Consider the following 20,443-nt stretch of genomic DNA (forward strand, 5'->3'; position numbering starts at 1 on the left):
GAAACAACTTAGCAGCAGCATCAGTTTCCTAGGAAATTATCCATTCCAGCTAGGTTTTCAATTTTATTTCCAAATAAATATGAGGTCTGCAAAAAGTCTTTTATGATTTTTGAAAATTTCTGTTCCTCCTTGTCATTTCTTATTTTGTGTATTAGTGCTCTCTCCTTTTTCTTAATGAAATTAGCTAATTGTTGGTCTATTTTGTTAATGTTTTCCCCTTAGCAAGATTTCAATTTACTAAAAATGCTACTGTTTTTTGAATTCTCTATCTCTTTAGGTTTTGATCATTACTGGAGGTGAGCGATGGGTATACAGAGGTTCAGAGATCACTCTGCATTTGTAGGTGCTCAAAATTCTCCATAATAAAAATTAAAAAAAATTATATATTCATATAGTATAAAATCAAGGAGTATATAAAAACTTATGATGGAAAGAACCATTCTGCCAACCTACCCAATCCATGGACCTTTAGCCCTACTTCTTTTGAATCACTTATGTTTTTATTTCTTTTGCTGTTTACCTCTATAATTAAACAAAAATTTATAATAAACATAAATTATTTAAGTATAACAAAATACTATGTTACAATTACTTTTCTTTATAGCTTTATCAACTTTCAGTTCAGTTCAGTCGCTCAGTCATGTCCGACTCTTTGCGACCCCATGAATCGCAGCACGCCAGGTATCCCTGTCCATCACCATCTCCTGAAGTTCACTCAGACTCACGTCCATCGAGTCCGCGATGCCATCCAGCCATCTCATCCTCGGTCGTCCCCTTCTCCTCCTGCTCCCAATCCCTCCCACCATCAGTCTTTTCCAATGAATCAACTCTTCACATGAGGTGTCCAAAGTACTGGAGCTTCAGCTTTAGTATCATTCCTTCCAAGGAAATCCCAGTGCTGATCTCCTTCAGAATGGACTGGTTGGATCTCCTTGCAGTCCAAGGGACTCTCAAGAGTCTTCTCCAACACCACAGTTCAAAAGCATCAATTCTTCGGCGCTCAGCCTTCTTCACAGTCCAACTCTCACATCCATACATGACCACAGGAAAAACCATAGCCTTGACTAGACGGACCTTAGTCGGCAAAGTAATGTCTCTGCTTTTGAATATACTATCTAGGTTGGTCATAACTTTTCTTCCAAGGAGTAAGTGTCTTTTAATTTCATGGCTGCAGTCACCATCTGCAGTGATTTTGGAGCCCAAAAAAATAAAGTCTGCCACTGTTTCCACATCTATTTCCCATGAAGTGATGGGACCAGATGCCATGATCTTCGTTTTCTGAATGTTGAGCTTTAAGCCAACTTTTTCACTCTCCTCTTTCACTTTCATCAAGAGGCTTTTTAACTCCTCTTCAGTTTCTGCCATAAGGGTGGTATCATCTGCATATCTGAAGTTATTGATATTTCTCCCGGCAATCTTGATTCTAGCTTGTGTTTCTTCCAGTCCAGCGTTTCTCATGATGTACTCTGCATAACAATATTTATGATTCTTTGCTAGGGAAGATGAGGATTTAGCTCATTTATACTGGCCCACTTTACCCCCCTTTACCCAGTATTTGTGGTTATGAATGATTTTTAGTTTTTATATTGGTTATATCTATAAATGAGAAATAATCTATTTATACATTTAATCTTCACCCCATTTCATCTTAGTGCCTTAAGTTCTATTTACAGGATGATGACAATAGCACTTCTAACTTTATTTTCTCTTTTACTGCTTCAAATTTTGGCAATATTTTGTTTCTACATTGTTCAGGTTGCTTAAATACTGTTCTGCAACCATAACAAAATTTTCTTCAGTTTATTCATAGGATGACTTTAGGTGTTATACATTAAAATATTTTACAACATTTTGACTCTAAATACTGTTGAATGCCAGTTAAGCAGCATACCAGGAATGCATATCATTTCTTACTGGTCCAATATCATGTCCCTTGGGCATTCAAAGGAGACTATTCTGGGTACTGAAGTTAAATGAACTTCCGTTTCTTCTTTTTTTAAGGTGAGGCATCCTAAAGGAAATCAGTCCTGAATATTCATTGGAAGGATGGATGCTGAAGCTGAAACTCCAGTACTTTAGCTACCTCATGTGAAGAACTGATTCATTGGAAAAGACCCTGATGCTGGGAAAGATTGAAGGTGGGAGGAGAAGGGGACAACAGAGGATGAGATGGTTGGATGGCATCACCGATTCAATAGATATGAGTTTGAATAACTCTGGGAGTTGGTGATGGACAGGGAGGCCTGGCATGCTGTAGTCCATGGGGTCGCAAAGAGGCAGACATAACTGAGCGACTGAACTGAACTGCAGATGAGGCTTTACTGGGGTCCTTTGAACTTCCTTTTCTTACTTCCCACCAGTTGTTCATAATCCTGTCATATTTTAGTTTCCATCATGTTTATACATGACTTCAGAGTTTTTTCATTTTTCTTAGAGTTTCTAATTGCCTTTCTTCAGCTTAGAGTTTCTAATTGCCTTTCTTCAGCATTATGATACATAATGCTGCATCTTCATCATACTCTCCAGTTCCCCTGTTCTTAAATATAAAAACTATTGCATGGACTCACTCCTCCCCTCCTAGCTCCTTCCCAGAGAAATCCCCTGTCTTCTCTATTCTGCAGTGGCTGCTCTTCAGTTGCCAACCTGGGACTTTATTTCACTGATTCTCTGAAGTGAATCCATTGTCTCCTGGATCTCATGCATTTCTTCTTCTTGGTTTATTTTTGCTATAGTATATACTCAAGTAACTCTCCAAGAAAACAGGAGATAAACTTTCTGAGTTTTTAAATGTCTTTATTCTAAACTGATCTACAGCTTGGTAGGATATAGAAATCTGAGTTCAAATCCATTTCCCCAGGGTTGCCAATGAGAATGTAATACCATCCCAATTCTTATTCCTATTACGGTGACCTGGTTTTTCTCTTTGGAGGATTTTAGTGGCTTTCTAAAATTTCAAGAGGACTTATTTATGTATGTCTTTTTTTAATTCATTGTGTTTGCCACTCAGAGGCTCCTTTCAACCAAAAGACTTATATTCTGAATATTCTGGTTCTGTGGGCAGTGACTGGAGGGAACATGAGAGCTGGGTTGGAGGGCCATATTCTGTTTTTGATCATGTGATGGCCACACAGGCACGATGTGTTTCCCCAAGAAAGTAAACAGGAATCTGAAGGAATCCCACTGGGTTTCTGCTCTTTGGACCCATCCTATCACTCCTGTCTTTTCAATTCTCTCCATCTTGTATTATTTATTTGATGATTCTATATTACTTCTTTGACGATTTCCTTCTTTCCATTTCCCCCCTTCTTTCTCCCCTAGATTACAGTTAGTGAGATGTTGAAATTCTTGAATTGGTCCTTTATGTCGTCACTTCTCTTTCTCTCTCTCTCTCTCTAACATGTGTGCATTCGCGTGCCCCAGAGACATCCTTAACTTTAGTTGCCAGGCCTTATGCTGAAATTTAAAAATTTGGCACTTAAATGTTAAAATTCGCACAGCTCTTTCTTGTGTCAGCATCTATTCTTGTCTTATATAATCTCTCTGAATATAGTAATTATTTTTTTAAAAAAGACTTTTTAAGAACAGTTTTAGCCTTACAGAAAAGTTGAGAAGATGTGTCAAGTTCCCATATATCTGCACCCAGGTCTCTAATTATTAATATCTTACATTAGCATTTGTTATATTAATAACCCAATATTGATACATTATTATTAGTATTATTCAAGGCTATACTTAATTCATGTTTCCTTAGTTGCTACCTAATGTCTTTTCTTCTGTTCTAGCATCTCATATTACATTTAGTTGTTGTGCCTCCTTAGGCTCCTTTTAGCTTAGACAGTTTTTTGGACTTCCCTTGTTTCTGACGACCTTGATAATTTTGACAAGTACTGGCCAGACACTATCTAGGATATTTCTCTACTAAAATTTGTCTTAGCCTGCTCCAAGTGCAGTCCGGCTGCACTTTATATTTGGGAACCAGGTAAGCAGTCAAAGGGTCAACTGCTCTGTACCCCAGCCTTCAGTGATTCCCCATTCCTAGTACTTCACATCAGCTCTGCCAACTCTGAGTTCATAGCCTCCCTGGGAGATCCTAATGAGCAGAGTGGAATAGAATAGCTCACTTCTCCACTGCAGCTCACTTCTCCCACAGCCCCTTGCTCTGGGCTGTGGTCTCGTTTGCTTGCTTCCACTTTCTATCTTCAAGAGATACTAGATCTCCTGTACACTGATTTTTTTCCTCCTCTGTTCCTCTCTGACATTCCACTCACTTTCATTGGTTTATTCCTTTTAACATATCAATACTTATCTTCAGAGGAGTTTGGAAAAGAATGAGAGGGGTAGCAGTCTGTCCTCTTTTATGAGCAGACTCCACATATCCACTTTTCATATAAAAACTCTTATATTTAAGGGAAGGAAGTAAAAATGTCCACTAATTTTGTTGTTTGTTCATAATTCTCTAGGCATAGCTTAGTTTATATTCCTGTCAAAGCTTTTATTAAAGCTTCTGATAAAACTCAGTCAGGGTAGTCCCCACAGGAAAAAGAATTCTCCCATATGAATCTTTCATGAAGCAACTAAGTGAAGAGTTGTGGGTAAGGGAACAAACAAGGGAATGGGAGGTGCCAGGGATGAGCAGCAGAAAGATACTGTTACAATCCCTAGGGCCAAGGGACCAGAGAGGAAGAGACCAACAGGAGCCCAGGAAGCACCACAGCTGTGGAGAAGGGGCCTTGCAGCATTAGCTGAATTAGAGAGAAACATACAATTAGTATGCTGCAGCAAACAGCTGGGAAGACATGCTAACTTCTTTCTTCTCTGCCCTCCCACCTCCTGGCAGTGCGATCCATTGGCCAGACCAACCTGACGCTAATCAGCAAATGAAGTAAAAAAGATGCAGTTTATAGGAGACAGAGTAGGGCTGGGAATGGATGAGTAGGTGAGGGGGAGAGGTGGCTGAAGAATTTACAGAAAATATAAATAGGAATACATAACATTGGGTTTTATACATGACGGTCTTGATTAAATGTGAAAAACTTAACAATCTTCATTCCCATGAATAGTTTTTAAAGGGGAACAAAAGCATATCGCAGAAGAGTTTAAGAATAATCAAAGCTATCATGCAGATTAAAATAAGCTCAAAACCCCTGCACATAAAATAAGTTACATCCAAACTTCATTTTCTGAACATGTAAAACTGTTCCAACAATTAGAATCTGTCATACAGCATTAGAAGTGAGGGTAGTGGTTCCCCTACGGTGGCAGGGACTGGCAGGGAGCATGAAGAGTTTGGGGGTGCTGGTAATGTTTGGTTTCTTCATCTGCATGCTAGTTACACAGAAGTGCTCACATTGTGAAAATTAATTGATGCATCATGATTAGTGTGTTTTCATGTGTGTATATGTTGCAATTCAAAAATCTACAAGAAAAAAAAAAAAAGATGGTAGCCACAAATACAACTTAAAAAAACCTAAAGTATGTCCATGTATCTTTCTGCCCTTTTTTAGGCATCCTCAGTAGCAGTCAACAAGGATTTACTAGAACAACTCAAAAAATGATGTTCATTCAACAGAAATGAAAGGCAGACCTCAGCTTCAAGGAATTTGTGAACTACTTAGGAAAATGTAATATTTAGATATGGAATACATTAACAAGCAATGTATCAAGCTATGAAGAATGCTGTAATAAAAACAGATTCAATATTGGCATGCAACTGATTCTCATCAGAAGGCCTGGATATAAATATTCCCCCACTGGGCTCTTTCTGTTGGAGATCTCTTTCTCTTTAACGTTAATGAAGGTCAACTTGATTAGCTAGGCCAAATGCCTGATTTCAGGAGGTGCTTCTGTGATTGCTGTGGGTGGGCACAGGGGGAGCCTAAGTAAGGCCTCTCTCTTCTGCTTCAGTGGGAGTAGCCCTGTTTCATCTGGGCTATAATATATATATGATTATCTGTTTTATACTGTTTATGCTATTATCTGTATCAATTTTTACTTAACAAAAGGATTTTGCTGCTAAAATAATCTTGGAAACCACTCGTCTAGAAATCCAGTCTCTAAATTAGTATATCTCAATTGACATATCTTACAGTTGAAAAAATTTTAAAAGCTTCTGAAACTCTAAAAATAAAACCCATTTTAAAAGGAAATGAAAATTACCTGAAGTAAAGGAATAAAATCATCCTGTTCTAGAGAGCTGCAGCTGGGCTTTGCAAGAAGACAGATAAACTTAGAGGCATCATCATGATGGTTACTCAGCAACCTAGAAAAGAAATGACTGCTTAGGAAGATTGGCTACTGTGAACAGTGACCACAACATCAATAGTTGGGAATTTCAGTCTGGTCTGAAGGCCATTTAGGTCAAGAATCAAGTGCTTTCTTTTAAAATGATTAAAAAAAGGAAAAAATTCCACGCTGCTGATTTTGTTCAAGGGCCTTCTTAATAAAAGCTCAACAAGATGGTATATTATTTCTGTAGAATGCTTCTGAGACCACCAAGTCAACTGAACTAATGCAGGTAAAGATACACGTGAAGAAGGTCCATTCAGGTTAGCTCAGGGTATCTGGAACCAGAACTCCAGAGCTGCCTACAAGGAGGGAACACATCTGATGGACCACCACATACCACGTAAGACATGAACTTCTGTTTGTCCAGGTTTGCAGACATTCAGGACCAACCTGACGGGGCTTTTGAAATGAGACTTTGAAGGACCAGGCTTAAGAAAAACTGAAGCCCCTATTAAATCTTAAAGATCTAAGAATTCCTCATCTCCAGCTAATTGCTGGACATTTTCATTTGGATGCTATACTCACATAGCAAAGTCAAAATAGTGAAAACCAAATTTAGAATCTTCTTCTCAAAGTCAGTTCTTTTCATGGATGTCTATTTTTGTTAATGGTGGTACCACTCCAAGTTATTTGGGCTTGAAAATTTGAAGTCATTTCAAACTTATTTCTCTTCCTTATTCTCCACATCCAGTTAGTCTCCAAACTTTCTTGCTTTTCTTCCTTAATCATTTATTGAATGCTAATTGTGTGCCAGATACTGTGTCTGGCCTTGTGTATATTTGGAATACAAAGAAAATAAGACATGGTTTTGTGCCCTGTAAGGAGCTTACAGTCTAGTGAGAGAGATACACCAATAAGATCATACTCCTGGATAATCTTATTAGAGAAATAATAAATTCAGGGTGTCATGGAAGGACACAGGATGGCCAGTGAAATTCCCTGAAGAGTTGTGAAATGGAAAAGGGGCTGCTGTGGATCAAGAGGGCTGCATGTACAAATGCCTGGTATGAGATTGCACAGATTATTTGGGCAACTGCAAGCACTGGAGGTGGGAAGGGAAGGGGACATGAGCATTAGGATCAGATCCTGGAGACCCTTTCACATTCAGGTCCAGGTCAAGTCCAGGTCAAGAAGCCTGGACTTCCGCCTACTCACAGAAAAATTTTAACTTGGACAGGGAACATGATCAGATGTGTTTTTCATAAATACCAGGCAGAAGTTTGTCTAAGGGCTTGAGCAATAATACTGGCAGCATGAGAGCTGAAAATGAAAGGACATGATAGTTGATTCGTGTGGAGGGATAAAAGTGGGGAAAGTCCATGATGAATTCCAGGTTTCTAGCGTGGACCACTAGGTGCTTGGAATATAGGATGGGAACATATTTTAAACAACCATTTCTTCCTTCCTATTTCCAGTTTACCATTAAGTCCAGGGTCTTTTTATTTCATGCTGAGACTTTCAGAAGGGAAGAAGGTCAAAACAGGTTTCAGTGTCCATCCAACCTCACATCACAGATAATTCATCATTCTAAAACATTCTTTGATTATATAATTCCCTTTTCCAAAAATGTTCAACAGTTTTCTACCACTTATATGAGGAAATCTAGATATCTAAGGTTGGCATTTAAGGCCCTCTTTAACTAGGCTAGAGCCAGTATGCCTATCTTACCACTTTGCTAAACTGAAACGTCCACTCTGGGCAGCCGGCCTGAGCCATTCTGCTCTGAGTGTGCCGTGTGCATTCTTGCCTTAGTGCCGTTTCTCATGCTGTTTATCTCTCCTAGAAAACCACCTCTCCCAACTTTGCTATCTGAATACAGGTTATTCTTTAAGGTCCAGCTAATAACTCACCTCTTTCAAAAAGCTTTCTCTGATAACTAAATCCCTTACTGATCTTTGTGTTATATTTAGTTTATGTGTATTACATATGCTATTGTACCATGAATTGCCTTTTATTTCTCTGGCACCTAAAGGGCAGGCAAGGTTATAGCTCTTTTTTTTTTTTCCTTTAGCACCAGAAACAGTGACTTTCATACTAAAGATTCTTAAAAAATGTTTGTGATCTGACCAACAGATATCCACTTAACGGATTCCATTTGTGATTATTAAAGTCATAGAACACTCTTTAAAGTTATTTTCCTTATCATTCCTCAGCATTCTTCTTCTTAAGGCTCCCAAAGTTAAATAAATACACGTTTCAGAAAGAGATTAGTGAAACAGGTGCTGATGGGAACCATCTCTTATGATTCGAACATGAGTGGGATGATCACAACCAAAAGGCAGTGAGGTCTTTGGAAAATAGTGTTTTCATGAAGAAAGGATAGCAGCACTATGTACAAATTGCACAGATATACCAGATGAGAGAGATTCTGAGAGGGTGAAGTTAAGTCAGGCATGGCCTTTTGGTATTAGAAGCATGCAACAGAAAGAAAAGATGAATTATGATGTTCAGCCAGTGCTAGAGGCTGGTGAACTTCATTTGCCAGCAGAAAAAGAGATAATAAAAGTCACGAAAACTGGAGAAGGAAGGTAAACATAGCTATTCTAAACTATCTTCCAGAGCTCTTAAGACGAAATGATGTTAATGAACAAATGACACTTTGACATGAAAAGGTAAGAGGAAGTAAAGCATATAAAAGTTGGAGCAATATTACCGACTCTGAGAGGAGTTCTGTCACAAAGTTGGTAATCTAGGAACTCAAAACGAAATGCTGTGGAGCAATCTCTTTCCCCTAAAAATGTCTTGACTGTAGCAGAAACAGTTGTCAAAGAATAGAGAGGAAATGGGCAGCAGAACAGGGAAGGGAGGGGGATCAGAGGCAGGGGAACAAAAGCCTGGTGAGGAGTTCACGTTCGAAACACTCAGAAGAGGGCTCAGAAACCTCCACCCTATGAGCACTGGGACAGGAGGAAAATTATTAACTGCTATGCTGTGGCTTTTGGATTTGACTTTCCCCACAAGATTATATAGAGCCTATTACTGGGGTAAGTCAGCATGTGTATGTATATGCCAATATGTTTTAATCCTGTTATGTTTTTTGTACTTGAAAGTCTTAATATGCTAAAGTTGGATCCAGGTCACTAAGCAAAGGGTACAATTTGTAAAAAATTATAAAAATAAACACATGTCTTCTTCAAGGTAAGTGTGGTAATTCAAACCATCATACTTAGTTGCTTAGTCTCCCAAAATAGCCCTAAGGCTATGGTTTTTCCAGTAGTCATGTATGGATGTTAGAGTTGGACTGTGAAGAAGGCTGAGCATTGAAGAATTGATGCTTTTGAACTGTGGTGTTGGAGAGGACTCTTGAGAGTCCCTTGGACTGCAAGGAGATCCAACCAGTCCATTCTGAAGATTAGCCCTGGGTGTTCTTTGGAAGGAATGATGCTAAAGCTGAAACTCCAGTACTTTGGCCACCTCACACGAAGAGTTGACTCATTGGAAAAGACTCTGATGCTGGGAGGGATTGGGGGCAGGAGAAGAAGCGGACGACAGAGGATGAAACGGGTGGATCGCATCACTGACTCGATGGACGTGAATTTGAGTGAACTCCGGGAGTTGGTGATGGACAGGGAGGCCTGGCGTGCTGCGATTCATGGGGTGGCAAAGAGTCGGACACGATTGAGCCACTGAACTGGACTGAAAGCATCCTCGTTTTTAAAAGGCATTTTGAGCGCGCAAGAGAGAAGCTGCCACTAGAGGGCGCTCCAGTCATTATAGTATCTGGCCAGAAAACAGAAAAAAAGACCTTACACTTATCTATTCATAGGATTTTTTTTTTAAATGAAAAAAAGACAGGGACAGTTGCTCATGCTATATATTTCATAAGCAGTTTCCTGCAGTAATGGAAAATGAGGACTTGTGCTTCATGTCCTTTTTCCCCCCTTTGACTTTGCAGAAATCTCTTTTCCTTGGAGATAAAATGAAAATGATTCATCTCAATAAAGAAATACAGCTGTTGTGGATGCTGCTGCTCTATCCACCAACATAAATGTCCACTCTCTCAGTGACACAGAATCTTAAGACACCTGGCTGTTACTATCCTTAACATTATAAAGTTAATTGTAGGTAAACAAGCTGATTACTAGTTTTCTTCTGCCACAGTCAGCTTCAGGCTCACAAACACATAGTGACAATAACTTAGAATGCAAAGTGAAAATAACTTAGAATGTAAGCTCTTCTCTCTGGCTCTAATCATTTATAGAATGAACTACTTCCTTTTATTTATTTTTGAATCTCCCAGGTTGTTCAAACTTTTATCTGAAACAATTACAACTCACTCTTGCTGTTTTCCCAGATTGTTAGAGGGGTTTTGCCAACAATGCTGAATTCAGGAGCTGAAGATACCCTGACAAGAGCTGTGTAACATCCCTATTCTTTCTACCCTTTGTTCACACTCCACCTGAGGCATTTTTTAGGGCCTAGCACCTACCCAGGGGAGAGAAGGTAGCTGAAAGCCAGAACATCTACACATTTCAAGTTCTTCAATTCTGCTACTGTTATATGCTTATTTAAAATGACAACAATAGTAACTAATAACAGACAAGCAGACCACCCTGCTGAAGTCCTGGCTTTCCTGGTGGGGAAAGGAGAGGGAATCCTAGGCCTTTGGCTCTATTTTCTTCCCTCTGGTTCTAGGTGCCACAATAGCCAAAACGGCAAATACCACTTTTTTTAACTGGCTTACTCCTGCCTAATTAGTGCTTTTTTGCTAATTCTGGACTCCAAGAAATTATTCTACTTTTATTATTGCTTAACCATACACTGGAAAAGCCCCATTTTCTAGACTTCTATCCATCTGTGTCCTATTTGAGTAGGAGAGAAGAAATGGTGGCCACGGCCCTGACTTCTGGAGGGTCATCCCACTCGTGTGTAAGGAGTGATTCTCCCATGGCCACTGCAGCCCTTGGGATCTGAACAACTTAGAACTATTCCCTGTAACAAAATGATCAAAATTCACCTGGAAAACATGAAGCACTTATAACTTTTGGCTTTGGTGTGAACTGGCAGTCTTATTTCTCCTGATCACTTTGTTGTTGTGCAGTCACTTAGTTGTATCCGACTCTTTGCGGCTCCATGGACTGCAACATGCCAGGTTTCCTTGTCCTTCACCATCTCCCAGAGCTTGCTCAAACTCATGTCCATCAAGTTAGTGATGCCATCCAACCATCTCATCCTCTGTCGTCCCCTTCTCCTCCTGCCTTCAGTCTTTCCCAGCATCAGGGTCTTTTCCAGTGAGTAGGTTCTTTTCAGGAGGTGGCCAAAGTATTGGAGTTTCAGCTTCATCATCAGTCCTTCCAATGAATATTCAGGATTGATTTCCTTTAGGACTGACTGGTTTGATCTCCTTGCAGTTCAAGGGACTCTCAAGAGTCTTCAACACCACGGTTCAAAAGCATCAATTCTTTGGCACTCAGCTTTCTTTATGGTCCAACTCTCACATCCATACAACTATTGCAAACATCACAGCTTTGACTAGGTGGACCTATGTTGGCAAAGTAATGTCTCTGCTTTTTAATATGTTCTCTAGGTTTGTCATAGCTTTTCTTCCAAGCAGCAAGCATCTTTAAATTTTATGGCTGTAGTCACCATCTGCAGTGATTTTGGAGCCCAATAAAATAGTCTGTCACTGTTTCCATTGTTTCTCCATCTATTTGCCATAAAGTGATGGGACTGGATGCCATGATTTTTGTTTTTTGAAGTTCAGTTTTAAGCCAGCTTTTCCACTCTCCTCTTTCACTTTCATCAAGAGGATCTTGAGTTCCTCTTCACTTTTTGTTATAAGGGTGGTGTCATCTGCATATCTGAGCTATTGATGTTTCTCCCACATCTTTTTAAAAAAATTTATTTATTTTAATTGGAGGTTAATTACTTTACAATATTGTATTGGTTTTGCCATACATCAACATGAATCCGCCACGGGTATACACGTGTTCCCCATCCTGAACCCCTCTTCTTCCTCCCTCCCCGTACCATCCCTCTGGGTTGTCCCAGTGCACCAGCCCCAAGCCTCCTGTATCATACATCGAACCTGGACTGGTGATTCATTTCATAAATGATATTATACATGTTTCAATGCCTTTCTCCCAAATCAACACACTCTCTCCCTCTCCCACAGAGTCCAAAAGACTGTTCTATATATCTGTGTCTCTTTTGCTGTCTCACATACAAGGTTATTGTTACCATCTTTCTAAATTCCATAAATATGTGTTAGTATACTGTATTGGTGTTTTTCTTTCTGGCTTACTTCACTCTGTATAATAGGCTCCAGTTTCATCCACCTCATTTGAACTGATTCAAATATATTCTTTTTAATGGCTTAGTAATACTCCATTGTGTATATGTACCACCTCATTGTGGTTTTGATTTGCATTTCTCTGATAATGAGTGATGTTGAGCATCTTTTCATGTGCTTGTTAGCCATCTGTATGTCTTCTTTGGAGAAATGTCTGTTTAGTTTCTTTGGCCCATTTTTTGATTGGGACATTTATTTTTCTGGAATTGAGCTGCAGGAGTTAGTTGCTTGTATATTTTTGAGATTAGTCCTTTGTCAGTTGCTTCATGGTGAAAGAAATCAAAGAGGACACTGATAGATGGAGAAATATGCCATGTTCATGGATTGGAAGAATCAATATAGTGAAAATGAGTATACTACCCAAAGCAATCTATAGATTCAATGCAATCCCTATCAAGCTACCAATGGTATTTTTCACAGAGCTAGAACAAATAATTTCATAATTTGTATGGAAATGCAAAAAAACTCAAATAGCCAAAGCAATCTTGAGAAAGAAGAATGGAACTAAAGGAATCAACCTGCCTGACTTCAGGCTCTACTACAAAGCCACAGTCATCAAGAGAGTATGGTACTGGCACAAAGACAGAAATATAGACCAATGGAACAAAATAGAAAGCCCAGAGATAAATCCATGCACCCGTGGACACCTTATCTTTGACAAAGGAGGCAAGAATATACAATGGAGAAAAGACAATCTCTTTAACAAGTTGTGCTGGGAAAACTTGTCAACCACTTGTAAAAGAATGAAACTAGAACACTTTCTAACACCATACACAAAAATAAACTCAAAATGGATTAAAGATCTAAATGTAAGACCAGAAACTAAAACTCCTAGAGGAAAACATAGGCAAAACACTCTCTGACATAAATCACAGCAGGATCCTCTATGACCCATCTCCAAGAATACTGGAAATAAAAGCAAAAATAAACAAATGGGACCTAATTAAAATTAAAAGCTTCTGCACAACAAAGGAAACTATAAGCAAAGTAAAAAGACAGTCTCCCAAATCTTAATTTAAGCTTGTGCTTCATCCAACCCGGCATTTCCCATGATGTACTCTGCATAGAAGTTAAATAAGCAGGGTGACAATATACAGCCTTGACATACTCCTTTCCCAGTTTGGAACCAGTCTGTTGTTCCATGTCAAGTTCTAACTGCTGCTTCTTGACCTGCATACAGATTACTCAAGAGGCAGGTAAGGTGGTCTTGTATTCCTATCTCTTTAAGAATTTTTCCACAGTTGGTTGTGATCCACACAGTCAAAGGCTTTAGTATAGTCAATGAAGCAGATGTTTTTCTGGAATTCTCTAGCTTTTTCTATAATCCAACAGATGTTGGCAATTTGATCTCCGGTTCCTCTGTCTTTTCTAAATCCAGCTTGAACATCTGGAAGTTCACAGTTCACGTACTATTGAAGCCTGGCTTGGAGAATTTTGAGCATCACTTTGCTAGTGTGTGAAATGAGTCCAATTGTGTGGTAGTTTGAACATTCTTTGGCATTACCATTCTTTGAGATTGGAATGAAAACTGACCTTTTCCAGTCCTGTGGCCACTGCTGAGTTTTCCAAGTTTGCTGGCATACTAAGTGCATCACTTTAACATCATCATCTTTTAGGATTTGAAATAGCTCAGCTGGAATTTTAACACCTCCACTAGTTTTGTTTGTAGTGATGCTTCCTAGGGCCCACTTGACCTCACACTCCAGTATGTTTGGCTCTAGGTGAGTGATCACACCATCGTGGTTATCTGGGTCATGAAGATCTTTTCTGTATAGTTCTTCTTCTGCTGCTGCTGCTAAGTTGCTTCAGTAGTGTCCGACTCTGTGTGACCCCATAGACAGCAGCCCACCAGGCTCCCCTATCCCTGGGATTCTCCAGGCAAGAACACTGGAGTGGGTTGCCATTTCCTTCTCCAATGCATGAAAGTTGAAAGTGAAAGTGAAGTCACTCAGTCATTTCTGACTCTTAGCGACCCCATGGACTGCAGCCTACCAGGCTCCTCCATCCACGGGATTTTCCAGGCAAGAGTACTGGAGTCGGGTGCCACTGCCTTCTCCGAGTTCTTCTGCTACCTCTTCTGAATATCTTCTGCTTCTATTAGGTCTATACTGTTTTTGTCCTTTATTGTGCCCATCCTTGCGTGAAATGTTCCCTGGTATCTCTAATTTTCTTGAAGAGATCTCTGCTGCTGCTGCTGCTGCTGCTAAGTCACTTCAGTTGTGTCCGACTCTGTGTGACCCCATAGACGGCAGCCTATGAGGCTCAGCCTACGAGGCTCTCCTGTCCCTGCAACTCTCCAGGCAAGAACATTGGAGTGGGTTGCCATTTCCTTCTCCAATGCAGGAAAGTGAAAAGTGAAAGTGAAGTCGCTCAGTCGTGTCCAACTCCTAGTGACCCCATGGATTGCAGCCCACCAGGCTTCTCCATCCATGAGATTTTCCAGGCAAGAGTACTGGAGTGGGGTGCCATTGCCTTCTTTCCCATTCCTGATCACTTTAGTTCTATTGAAATGCAAGAAGAACTTGGTGAACTTAACTTGTGGCTAGATTTTTAAAAATAAGAATATAGTTATTAATCACCTATGATGTTCTCAAGCATTATACTAGTAAGGGCTTTGAGGTGGCAGGAAAGGATTAGAAGAATCTGTAAGCTGAGTTTTGCTGCTATTATATGCTGATTTTAAATAACAATGATGATAGTGATGGCAGATAAACAGCATTTCCCAGTAGTTCATCAAGAAGGGTATCCAGCCCAGAAAGTGAGAACAACATACTTAGAGAAGGCTGATCAGTTAGAAGAGGTAGAAGGGGCAAGCTATAACATTCCTTTAAATTGTGCATAAATATATCAAGAAATAATTTCTAAAGAAAGAAGGGAGAAAAAAGAAAAGCGAGAAGAAAGTTGGATTTAAATTCAAGAGAACTTGTCAGGATATTAAAATCCAGGAGTATCTTTATAAATATACTAACCCTTTGTTCCTTAACTGGAGCTTTCAAAAAGTAATGACTAAAATCTATTAGAATTCAGTTATTTTTTAAAAGAAAGGCCTTTATTTATTTTCGGCCTTGGGAATCTTAACTCTCAACCAGGGATGGAATCAGCGTCCCCTGGGTTAGAAGCACAGAATCTTAACCACTGGACCACCAAGAAGTCCCAGAATTCAGTTTTTTTTAATAAATCAACTGGATACAATTCTTGGATCAGATGAGAATGAAAGCATGTGACATGTATGATTTGCTCCCCTTAAAGGAGCATTTATATCACTGCTACAAGAGTCAAATCCTAAGACTCATATTGTTAACAAGTGAAACTAACAAATTATCAAATAGTTATTAAACAAGTAGTTTTGGAGATCTGCTTTAACGATCAGAGACATGCAAGATAAAGGCTTAGGGAAAGAATTTGTGGGCATAAAAAGTTGTGAATCATTAAATTTTACTTGCTGAAACAAAGGGTAAGGGGGAAATTAATGAATGAGTAAAATTAGCGTCCTTTATAAAGCATGTCACGAGGACCAGATAATTCCTTGCCCAGCTCGAGTAGCTGCTCTCTTACTTACTTTCTCCACATGGTGATGAATGACTGTGCTGACACAAATCCTGTCCTCTCTCCCCCTGCAGCCCTGAACATGGGGGCTTTCCAATAAAGAGGACAGCCGCAGGCCTGCAAATAAAACACAAATGCAGTGTGAGCCAAGGGGCAGTGAAGAGATGACAGGGCCAAAGAAAGGGCCTCTGTGGCTTTTACCCTTCAGGCCAAGGTGGACAGAAGGGGACCTGGGGGAGCAAAACTGGGATTGAGGCAGATACATCAGCTGGGGTAGATTCAGCGAGACAGAGGGAAAACAATACAAGAGGATGACACGTTTCACGATGAAGATGAATATCCATTTGCCTTTTCTTAAAGTACATTTATAGTGATGTTTCTTTCCTGTAAATTTTATAGTTAAAGCAACCAGTTTCCCTCCCTTCCTACCACTCTTACATCATGTATTTTCTACTTTTAGAAAGAAAAATAAGTGACTGAATGTCTTGGTTGTGTAAATGGCCTCCCTTCCTATGGGAGAAAAATACAGCCACCTTTACTGCCCAGTTACTTGGTATCAATACGCTCTAACCTCTCTCTTCTTTTCTCCTTTGCTTACTGTGTTATTAGGTCCCAGGTTCAAGGAGAAACAGAAAGGCCTGGACTGTTTTAGAAAACAGCTATAAATCTATTTAAATGGTTACAATTCAGGTGAAAGATGGGAGGCAAAAATTAAAATGCTATCACTTATTTATATATCAGAACATATCACCAATGACGACACATTATAACAGCCTTAGAAAGAACTAAAATACAATATCCTAAAGGTAATGATTTTCTTCTCAATAAAAAACCTTTTTCTTTCAATTAAGAAAAATGTACACCCATGGCGGATTCATGTCAATGTATGGCAGAACCAATACAATATTGTAAAGTTATTAGCCTCCAATTAAAATAAATGAATTTATATTAAAAATAAAAAAGAAAAATTATTCTTATCCTTTTATAAGAAATAATTCATACCAGATTTACCTGGTTTTTTTTTTCTAGAGGGAAAATTCTTCCAAGTATTAATATCTAAATATTAGCAGAAAAATAATCTCCACATGTTCCCAATTTTGTATACACACATAAAATGTCTTCCCAAATCTGAAGCTCTTCAAAGAGTCACATCTTATTACTGGATAAAGATATTCTTAATAGATATAGGACTGTTGAGTCTTATTCTCCAAAGGGAAGCTTCTCCTCTGGTAGATGACTAGATGTGAATCCGTATTAGGCTGAGGTGAAGCTGCTCCTGATGTGGGGCCTCTGTGCATAGGGGATCCTACAGAAGCCTGAACAGTACTTCATCTGAGATTAGTTATGCTGAGAGAATGCCCAGGACTGATGGGTTCATGTCAGAGATGAGGACATGGATGATGAGATTCAAGCCAAGGGTGGTAAGTTAAGTACAGCGCAGAAATAAGAGATTGCTTCTGCCAGGGCCACCCAATCACATTCTGCAAGCAGGGTGGAATTTAAAATTTCTTAAGTCCAGAGGTCAAATACCTCCACTGAGGTCAAGAATGAGAGAAAGTTGTTACTTAGCAACCAAATGGATTTTGTTTATTGTGTAAATTATGATTGCCATGGTACAAAGCTCACAATTAATATACCTTGGGTGGTTACTGTCAAATCCACTTTCCCCAATCGCAAGTCTCCCTTTCATGAGGAATAGTAGTATGCCAAGAAAATGCTCTTATATGTGATAGGCTATTGGCAACTGCTGGGAAAATTAAAAGAACAGCCTATATTATGGAGGTGGTGGTGCAGAGCCACAAAAAGAGAGAGAAAATATAGAGTGAGACTGGGACTGGCTTGCCTAAGTACTTGAAGCTCCCAACATTAGAGTCACTACGGATTTTTCAGAATTGGAAGGGATCAGGAATCGTCTAGCTCCTCCTTGGGAAGTGGTCACCAGCTCAGCTGAAACACGTTCAGGGCCTGTGCATTTACCATCCTGCAGGACTACATCCACTATTAAACCACTTTCATTTCCTTGGATTATGATTTTTATTCAGAAGACTTTGTTAAAATGTACATGTCAGCTCATAAAGAGTAGCAAATCACTCGGATTAATATTTACAAATTTATTATGGAGAACAGTGTGGAGATTCCTTAAGAAACTGGAAATAGAACTTCCATATGACCCAGCAATCCCACTGCTGGGCATACACACAGAGGAAACAGAACTGAAAGAGACACGTGTACCCCAGTGTTCATTGCAGCACTGTTTATAATAGTCAGGACATGGAAGCAACCTAGATGTCCATCAGCAGATGAATGGATAAGAAAGCTGTGGTACATATACACAATGGAATATTACTCAGCCATTAAAAAGAATACATTTGAATCAGTTCTAATGAGGTGGATGAACCTGGAGCCTATTATACAGAGTGAAGTAAGCCAGAAAGAAAAACACCAATACAGTATACTAACTCATATTTATGGAATTTAGAAAGATGGTAATGATAACCCTGTATGCGAGACAGCAAAAGAGTATAGAATAGTTGTATAGAACAGTCTTTTGGACTCTGTGGGAGAGGGTGACGGTGGGATGACTTGGGAGAATGGCACTGAAACATGTATATTATCATATGTGAAACGAATCGCCAGTCCAGGTTCGATGCATGATACAGGGCGCTCAGGGCTGATGCACTGGGATGACCCAGAGGGATGGGATGGGCAGGGAGGTGGGAGGGGGGTTCAGGATGGGGAACACGTGTATACCCATGGTGGATTCATGTTGATGTATGGCAAAACTAATACAGTATTGTAAAGTAATTAGCCTCCAATTAAAATAAATAAACTTATGTATATATATAAAAAACAAAAAACAAATTTATTATGACCCAAAGGCAGAAACCTAAGAGATATGGTACCGAGACCACCTGACCTGCCTCTTGAGAAACCTGTATGCAGGTCAGGAAGCAAGAGTTAGAGCTGGATATGAAACAACAGACTGGTTCCAAATAGGAAAAGGAGTAGGTCAAGGCTGTATATTGTCACCCTGCTTATTTAACTTATATGCAGAGTACATCATGAGAAACGCTGGACTGGAAGAAACACAAGCTGGAATCAAGATTGCTGGGAGAAATATCAATCACCTCAGATATGCAGATGACACCACCCTTATGGCAGAAAATGAAGAGGGGAACTAAAAAGCCTCTTGATGAAAGTGAAAGAGGAGACCGAAAAAGTTGGCTTAAAGCTCAACATTCAGAAAACGAAGATCATGGCAACTGGTCCTATCACTTCATGGGAAATAGATGGGTAAACAGTGGAAACAGTGTCAGACTTTGTTTTGGGGGGCTCCAGAATCACTGCAGATGGTGACTGCAGCCATGAAATGAAAAGACGCTTACTCCTTGAAAGAAAAGTTATGACCAACCTAGATAGCATATTCAAAAGCAGAGACACTACTTTGCCAACAAAGGTCCATCTAGTCAAGGTTATGGTTTTTCCAGCAGTCATGTATGGATGTGAGAGTTGGACGGTGAAGAAAGCTGAGCACCGAAGAATTGATGCTTTTGAACTGTGGTGCTGGAGAAGACTCTTGAGAGTCCTTTGGACTGCAAGGAGATCCAACCAGTCCATTCTGAAGGAGATCAACCCTGGGTGTTCTTTGGAAGGAATGATACTAAAGCTGAAACTCCAGTACTTTGGCCACCTCATGAGAAGAGTTGACTCATTGGAAAAGACTCTGACGCTGGAAGGGATTGGGGGCAGGAGGAAAAGGGGACAACAGAGGATGTGATGCCTGGATGGGGTCACTGACTTGATGGACGTGAGTTTGAGTGAACTCCGGGAGTTGGTGATGGACAGGGAGACCTGGCGTGCTGCAGTTCATGGGGTCGCAAAGAGTTGGACATAACTGAGCGACTGAGGTGAACTGAACTGAACTGAGATACATTTTGAAGTGGGTGTGAAAGGACTGACCTATTTTTCTTGTAGTGGGACACCCCGAGTAGCCAAGGGTTGAGCAGCATAAAGTTATCAAGCCCTTGGAGAAAATACTAAATGCAAAAACAGGAAGGACAGTGGATGGCAAGGGCTGCAAATATTATACTTTGACTGCTTTTTAAAAATGTAGGTATTTCTCTGGTGGTCCAGTGGTTAAGAATCCATCTTCCAATGTAGGGGACTTGGGTTTGACTCCTGGCTGGGAAAATAAGATCTCACATGACGTGGGCTAACTAAGCCCATGCACCACAACGAAAGAAGCCCCCGTGTGCCACAACTAGAGAAAGCCTGCATGCCCCAGGGAAGACCCTGCACAGCCAAAATAAAATAAATTAA

The 20,443-nt window shown here is 39.8% G+C and overlaps 1 protein-coding gene across 2 annotated transcripts in view; it reads right to left on the reverse strand.

Annotated features, from left to right (window-relative positions):
* PPP2R3A (protein phosphatase 2 regulatory subunit B''alpha) overlaps positions 1-20,443 on the reverse strand; it is a 181,931-nt gene that overhangs the window by 129,684 nt on the left and 31,804 nt on the right. For both annotated transcript variants that reach the window (XM_068971755.1, XM_068971762.1), the window contains exons 3-4: positions 16,137-16,240; positions 6,157-6,259 (exon numbers count right to left, since the gene is read on the reverse strand). In XM_068971755.1, the coding sequence (XP_068827856.1) occupies positions 6,157-6,259; positions 16,137-16,240 (207 nt within the window). The remainder of the gene's footprint in view (positions 1-6,156; positions 6,260-16,136; positions 16,241-20,443) is intronic.

This window comes from Capricornis sumatraensis, chromosome 1 (genome assembly GCF_032405125.1).
Source record: "Capricornis sumatraensis isolate serow.1 chromosome 1, serow.2, whole genome shotgun sequence".
NCBI classification, from domain to species: domain Eukaryota; kingdom Metazoa; phylum Chordata; class Mammalia; order Artiodactyla; family Bovidae; genus Capricornis; species Capricornis sumatraensis.